Consider the following 8,066-nt stretch of genomic DNA (forward strand, 5'->3'; position numbering starts at 1 on the left):
GATCCAACTCCTCCCACTTTACATATCCCTAAACCTACCCATCTCCACCCCCTGGATCAAATTGTTCCAATTACTCTTATACATATTGTTGTTACAAAATGTAGTTATATATGTCCTGTTACACATTTGTACTTACACAAACCATTCGGAGGGTTGTTACATGTGTGTAGTTACAGAAATATTACAGCTCTAGATAATATGTACCAATGTGTACTTACACTGTGGTTACATACTACGTGCACATCTAGTTACTATGTAAGTACACAGGTATTAGGGCCACTTAATATAAAGTGGGACCAAAAAAAGTCTAGTGTAACCACCTCTATACCCTGAGGAACTTTAACAATATAACATATGGCTCAACTGCAGAACTACAAGATTGATTTTGGTATGTGGTTTGTTTTAGATGGAGACAGATGGTTCAGTTGAAGATACTTTAGAGGCTCATACTCCACAATCCAATGACCAATCTTTACTTGATCAGAAGGTAAGAAGAGCTTGTTACTGTCTTATTTAAAGTTCTTGTTCTTCCTTATATCTCAGACATTTTACTTTTTCAAGTGGGGTTTGCAAAAGGGTAACCATGTGTTTAAAGCCATATTTCATATTTACATTTTTGAGCGTAATAATAATTGTCCAGGTCCTTCCAGCTCCGTAATATCATCTTTTCATCCATAGCAATGCAATACTACTTATTCAGTTTATTAGAAAAAATATGAATAATCATACTTAGGGTATTTCATACAGTCGCTGTGAGATTTTGAATATAGCGGAAATAAACTATGATGTTCTGTCTTCATGCAAGCCTGTGGAGTGCAATCTAATTATGTGGTTTGAATCTTTTTTAACCTGGTTCTTGTGAGATGCTGCTCAGTTTTTTGAAAGACATGACTCTGTCACATTAATTCTGTGTTTCAGGAAAAAAAAAAAGAGTTGGACCCACTTTATATTGTCTTTAACTGAGATGTGCTAACATTGACATTAATCATTTGATACAAAGTACTTATTACATACATACATGCTTTTATATTGTACTTAAATTAACATCTGTAATAAACATCTGTAATTACATTTGTGATTACACTTTTGAACCAATTTCTACCCTGTAACCCACCCTTAATCCTAACTATACAGCTAAACCTGTCCTTAACCTTACCTGTATCCCTGTCAGACTCTGTTCCATGTTTTGTGTGTGTCTTGCTCCCCATGTGCCTTCCTGTGCCCATATTTGGTTTGTTTCCTGTTCCTGTCCTGATTTAGTTGATTTCTTCCCAGGTGTTTCCCATGTTTAATTTCCATTGATCCCAGGTGTGTCTCGTCAGCCCCTCCTCCTGTGTGTATAAAAAGTGTTCCCAGTCCCTAGTTCTCTGTCCGCTGTTGAAGGTCTTCGTGTGAACGTCTTCCTGTGTTCGTCTCCCTTGGTGCAAATAAAGTCTTGGTAAAGCATTCTCCAGCGTCTCCTCGTCCCTCGTGTGTGTGACATCGTGACCCCTCCCCCTGTGTGTATAAAAAGTGTTCCCAGTCCCTAGTTCTCTGTCCGCTGTTGATCGTCTTCCTGTGTTCGTCTCCCTTGGTTCCTTGGTGCAAATAAAGTCTTTGTAAAAGTATTCTCCAGCGTCTCCTCGTTCCTCGTGTGTGTGTCATCGTGACAATCCCACGTCAATAGCAGCAAGAGTGATTTGCAATACAACATGAACACAATAAGCGGTACACAATAAAACGGTATACATAGTATTTAGACACCTAATATAAAGGGGACCAATTTTTTATTTTTATTTTTGAATCACATGGAGAAAGATAGGTGCATACGGTAGTTGTCAAATGGACATATACTTTCATTAACAAATATTTATATTCAAATGTATTCATTTTGGAAAGGAAAGTATTTTATGTGGTCATTGTTTCTTTCTTTTCTTTCTTTTTTTTTTTTTACAATGTGTAATCCAATTTTTAACTCTCTCAATATTAAATAATGACAACTACATGCATAATAATTTTAGTAAAATAAGAAAAATGCTGTTTCAAGATGGAGCTTAGCATATCAGCTTTTCTGCATATTTAGCACTGAACTATTTTGTTATTTTATTATAAAAGTGTTGTTTTTTTAAGTATTATTTATATGCTATTATAGTTTTTATTAATATTTTGAATTATAATTTTTTATTTACGTTTTCATTTTGATCTGTAATTTTTTAGTAAATTTGTTATGTGCTTTTTTTCCTGTTTAATTTTGTTGTTATTTCCATTGAGTAATTTTAGTGCTTTAACTTAAACTAATTTCAGTTAGTAAACATTTCTAATTTTATTTTAGTTTATGTTTTTCATCTGTATATTTTATTTCTTTATTTCCTTTCTTTTTGCTTTTTTCAGTTAACAAAAATTTGTTTCATAGTTTTAGTTAATGATAACTGTTTTGAAACATTGTTTGTAACAGCCATGTTTATGAGAATTGGGACATCTGATTGAGCCAACAATCAGCCAACTATTTAAATGAGCTTACATATGTATGTTATGCATTATTAACATGACGTTATAAACCTGAATTGAGTTTAATACACCAACAGCAGAGCCAACTCACCTCAAAACAAATAATAATAATAAATAATCATGTTAGGCTAATAACTGATCGCATATGACTAAGCAAAAAGCTTCTGATTGACCAAAAAAGATACAGGTTTATCTTGTCTTCTGTTATTTTCTAGGTGGTGCTGCTCCTGAAAGAGGTTCAAGAACTGAGAAATGAGCTCAGAAGCAAAGACAGGATGATAGCTGAACTTTCCCAGCAGCTGGTATGTATTATAGTCTAAATATTTACTTAAGAGAACTGACTTCAAACAGCAACCAAAAATCACAAAGACACCAGTCTAAAGTCAGTGCAGAAATCAGTCAGAAAACTGCAGTTCTGAGAAAAAGTGGTAAAATGCTTTTTTTATTAGCATGTTATTTTATAATGAGATGTGCTATGGTAAGAACTTGTTAAGAGATTGTAAATGAAGTAGTAACAATAAAATCATGTTGTTACTAAATGTAAATTAATCTGTCTTGAAACAGGTAGTGTTGAACTGATTATTAATTACAAAATCAAACTCTTGCATGCATAAACGCTATTTTTTTCATACAGTTTCTTATCAAAGCAACAAGTGAATATATTATGTTGTAGGAAATTATATTGGCAGACATGCAATGAAATATTTTTTCTTATCATTTTTAGTTCTCATATTTTAGTTCTCAAAAAATTGAAGCTAATTTTAGGCAAATATTTTTTTAGCTTAAGTAACTATTATTATTATTATTTGCATTGTGACATTTTCATTAAACACACTTTTATTCTATTTATTTTTATTTTGTAATTCCTATTATTGTCAGAGATTTTACCACATATTGATATTAGATTATACCACATATACTCCGCAAATAATCTATCAATATTAATAGTATTTAAATACTACATCATTTTTGCTTAACTGTCATAATTGTTATAATTATCATGCTGTCACAATACCAAAACAGCTTAACTGTGTTAAAATAGGATTCATTTTTTTAAATAGCAAAATGTATTTCTTTTGATTTTGGGGTATTGTAATGTGTGTTGTAATCCTATTGTGAAAGTTCTTGGAAAAACAAACAGATGTGATGAGACCTGTGTTTCATTTGTATGCTGTTAATTATACTGTTAATGGTAACACTTTATAATAACTTTCATTTATAAATCATTAACAAACTATTCTTAACAGATCATTAGTTTATATATATATTCACATAGCTAGAAATATGAGATAATGTTCTTGTTAATGTTTACTAATGAACTTACTAAACATTACCTAATGATTAACATATGATTATTTAATGTAAATTGAAATGCTTACAAATGTCAGTAAACTTTCAGTCAGTATGATCTTCATTTGTTGGTGTTTTCTTTGTTGTGTAGACCTCTATTTACACATCTTAACAAATAATCTATGAATTATTTGTTCGTGTTTTGCAGTACACTATTCGGCATTTGTAAATGTTTATAAATGATTACTAATCATCTAGTATCTTTATGGGTATTGGACTTTTAGCTAATGTAACAAGGTTTGTGTAAAGAGTGGCTGGTTAAGTTTAGCTAAATGCTTGCTAAAGACATAACAGATTGTAATTTTGGTGCAAAAAAATGTTTCCAAACCTGTCCCTAACCTTACCCGTATCACAGCAGCGAAAAGCTTTTAATCATTTTATAACATCTGTTAAAATCATTTGTAGATTTTCAATAAATGCTTGATCATATGGAATTGAAGGTTTAATGACATTTGTAAACGTTTTTAACTTACATGAAATAATGATTTGTTTGAACATTATCTAATGTTTTATAAGTTTATTAGCAAAAATTAACAAGCACATTATCTCATGGTTCTGACTCTCTGAATAAATATTAACTAATGATCCATTAAGCATTATATAATGTTTGTTAATGATTTATTAATGAAAGTTATTATAAAGTGTTACCCAGTTGGTTGTATAACATTACTTTAGCATTTTATTTTTATTATTTTTATATCTATTTTTTATAGTCTTCTCCAATAGAGGATATGCAGTGCCACTGCTTGCAGGGGTCAGAGGCTGACAAGGAGTCACTGGAGCACCAAGACAAGGATACTCAAACCTTGTGGAAGGCACATAATGTGAGTATACATGCAGAGATAGAAAACATGTTCAGGGCAGCTTCATCACTATAGTGTTGGGTATATTAGGTACATAGTTAGGGATTGTACTGACTGACAGAGGCACAGTCCAGTTGATGTCACTCACCTGTGGGTAATAAGGATGTGCATGTTTCTGAGAAGCCCCCCCCCCCAAAAAAAAAAACTTCAATAATGTACCAATACATACAATTCACTTTAGTTCCCAGCTAAAATAAACACTAGTGGCAGTAAAACACCAAAAACTTTTATTCTATTTTACACAAATTATGATAACAGGGGCAGATTATTGATTAATAACCACTTGTTTTGCATGGTTCCTTGCATAATGCTACATTTACCCCTCAAAAAACTTCTACCATAGTGTGTAATTTGTAAACATAATACATTGTGATGTTTGTATCATATAACCAGCTTCATATGTATGGATTTTTTGACATAGTGAATTTGCTCTTTACGTAACTCACCTGATATAGCATTAAACCTGCGATGCAGAGCACTTGGGTACGAGTCCTGTAAAAACAAGGCACGAAAGAGCTCATAGACTTGTATAAGCAAACTAAAGTTGGCATGGTTACTTTAGCAAATGTGTGTTTGCTGTTGTTAACACTATCGGTTAGGATTAGTGTAGGGCTTGTGTACGTGGTACATTATTTTAAAGATCTGACTCCTATGTTACACTACATCACATAGAGACAGTTGCATTGTGTTTTGCTAACTGAAGACTGTTTAGTGTATATTCAAAGATGCACAATTTGTTGAGTATATTAATGGCAGGTGTAACAACGTTCGTAGTTCGGGAAGAAGGAGGTGGGAACCGGCGAACATTTAAAGAAAACTTTAATAAAGTAAACAAACACAAAATAGGTTCTGTATAGTAATGTAATTTAGATTATTAACTTGCTTAACAGATTTTCCTAATGTCATAGTTCATCCCAAAATGAGAAATCTGTTATCATTTATTCACCTTTATGTCATTTTAAATCTGAATGACTCCCTTTCTTCTGTGGAACATGAAATAAGATATTTTGGGTGAACTATCCTTGTAAAGCTGTGGTGTGTGATTTCTGCATCATTGCAACAAATTGCAAAAATGATACTTGTTTCCAGAATGCTACTGATAATCACTTATTTTTGTAAGTTACATTAGCAACTGAAAAGTGACCATTCGAGGATTGGTGTGTTCACCAGCATGGTTCTCCTGGTTAGTCGACCATACTGAAAAATCTACGCATGGAACAGTTTGTATTTGCTCTGTACCAAAATGTGTTCTAATAGAAATGCCACTGGTAATGCCATTGGATGATGGAAAAGTGCTTATTGTCTCAACGGTTCTGAAGAAAGTCTGTCAGTAGTCTTGGTAAAATAATTGTGTGAAGGATGTGACACATTTCTTCCTGGCTGTGGAGGAAATCCATCTAGTTAAATGGATCTCAGTTGGTGGGTTGTGTTCTGTACGGACAGGTTCATGGACAACAGGTAAAAACAATGCATTTATTGTTCAGAAAAGACCCCTTAGAGGGCTCAGATCAAAGACAAAGGAAAATATTGACGTCTGACAAACTAAACAGCCCAATGGGCGCAGTGATGAGTGTAAATTAATTTCCTTTGTGTTTATAATAGTTGGTACTTTTCACAAAGAGGATACAAAATAAGGCCTAAAACTTTTTTCTTAATAAATTGTCAGTGAAAAGACGTGCTTATCCTTCAGAAAATGTTGATTGTCAACCTCTGGTTGTCATTCTAAATACTATGTGTTGTTTTATTTTTCATTCATTATAGGAGATTTTAAATTTTTGAAACAAAATAAAACACGTTTTTGAAATAAGGCAAAATGAAAATTGCTATGCTGTGAGTGTTTACATTGTCTGTTGAGAGTAGTATTGCCTTATCTATCTATCTATCTATCTATCTTATCTTAACCTTAATTCCACCGGTGTCATTCGGCACGTTTTGTTTGCCTTGTGCAGGCTGCCAGAATATTGCTGTCTTGAGTAGCCGATGGTCAGGGAGGTGTAAGATGTGTCCATCGAGACGAAAGTGGCAATCTGTGATGTTCACAGAGAGGGGCCATGCGTTGGCACGAAGGTATACTTCCACGTTCATAACATGGTCCTGTTAAGTGATCTTAAGAATGCATCACAGACATTGGAGGTGGAAAACGTCCAACTTTCGAGTGATGGCTTCTGTCATCTTCCAGGTTTCACACACGTAGGTCACTGTCGGCACAAAGAACCTGTTGTCCACCGATGGTAATTGGGATTCTCGAGTTTGCATTACCGATGCGGATAACTTTGGTCTTCTGTCCAATGATTCGGAGTCCTGCGCTGGCCTCATTATTTTCTAGGGCCATATTGAGATCTCGTAAGGCAATTTCAGTCAGGCCGAAAATGACAATATCATCGGGAAGGAGGAGGTTGCCACCTGTCCAGGGTATGCCGATGTGTAGGCAGTTGATGGAGTGGCGGCCGACGAAGTCGATGACGAGGAGAATAGCATCGGTGCAAGCACGAAACCTTGTTGTACACCAGTTTCGATTGCGAAGATTTTGGGGAGCCGGTGAGCTCTCAAACGATACAGTATAGCGTGCACGTGTCGTTTCGATTTGCGGCTTCTTGTGCCTCTGTCCCTTTCCGATTGACCCACTCATGCTTGTCACGTCGGCAGTTTTGCTTTACTCGCCAAATGGCGCCGCGGTTACCATGGTATCTTGGAATTGGTCCCAGTGGGAATCCAGGTCGTTTGTAGGGGCGAAAAGTTCAAAACGATTTCAGACGGCGACATTGTACTGCTGCAATACAACTGGGTCTCGGAGTCATACGACATCAAAAAGTTGAGGTCACTGGCCACGGGCTGGCAAGCATTTTAATCAGAGCAGTGTTAATTTTGACAGGCATTTTTGATTTAGTCTTAGTCTTTATCTTGAGACGAAAATGCTTAATAGTCTTAGTCACATTTTAGTCATTTGAGTCTTTCATAGTTTTAGTTGACGAAAAGTCATTGCATTTTTGTCAACTACTATTTTATATGTAGTCTTCAAACAAAAAAAGTCATTAATTCTTCTCTCTTTAGACCAAATCAATTAAGCTTATGAGAAATTTGAATCAAGGATTGAATTTGGAAAAACTTGAATAAATGATGAAAATTTTGGTGTGAACTATCATTTAACAGTAGTGAAAAGGGAGCAATTTATAAAAAATTATAGTTGTTCATATATAATATATATAATTTATAATTTTTGAAAAAGAAGCAGAATAAGACAATAAGACAAAATACGAAAGAGATACAAATTAAACTAATTTTTCAGGTACAGTAGGTTTACTTACCATATATTTCGTCATAGTTTTTATCATCAGATATTAGTTTTAGCTCGTCAACGTCTCGTCT

General features: G+C 34.2%; 1 protein-coding gene across 4 annotated transcripts in view; it reads left to right on the top strand.

Moving 5' to 3' along the window:
- The window catches only part of LOC107727960 (serine-rich coiled-coil domain-containing protein 2-like), a 69,333-nt gene that overhangs the window by 47,370 nt on the left and 13,897 nt on the right, over positions 1-8,066 (top strand). For all 4 annotated transcript variants that reach the window (XM_016538004.1, XM_016538005.1, XM_016538006.1 and 1 more), the window contains exons 7-9: positions 407-487; positions 2,703-2,789; positions 4,551-4,661. In XM_016538004.1, the coding sequence (XP_016393490.1) occupies positions 407-487; positions 2,703-2,789; positions 4,551-4,661 (279 nt within the window). The remainder of the gene's footprint in view (positions 1-406; positions 488-2,702; positions 2,790-4,550; positions 4,662-8,066) is intronic.

This window comes from Sinocyclocheilus rhinocerous, unplaced genomic scaffold (genome assembly GCF_001515625.1).
Source record: "Sinocyclocheilus rhinocerous isolate Xijiao unplaced genomic scaffold, SAMN03320098_v1.1 scaffold3201, whole genome shotgun sequence".
In the NCBI taxonomy this organism is placed as follows: domain Eukaryota; kingdom Metazoa; phylum Chordata; class Actinopteri; order Cypriniformes; family Cyprinidae; genus Sinocyclocheilus; species Sinocyclocheilus rhinocerous.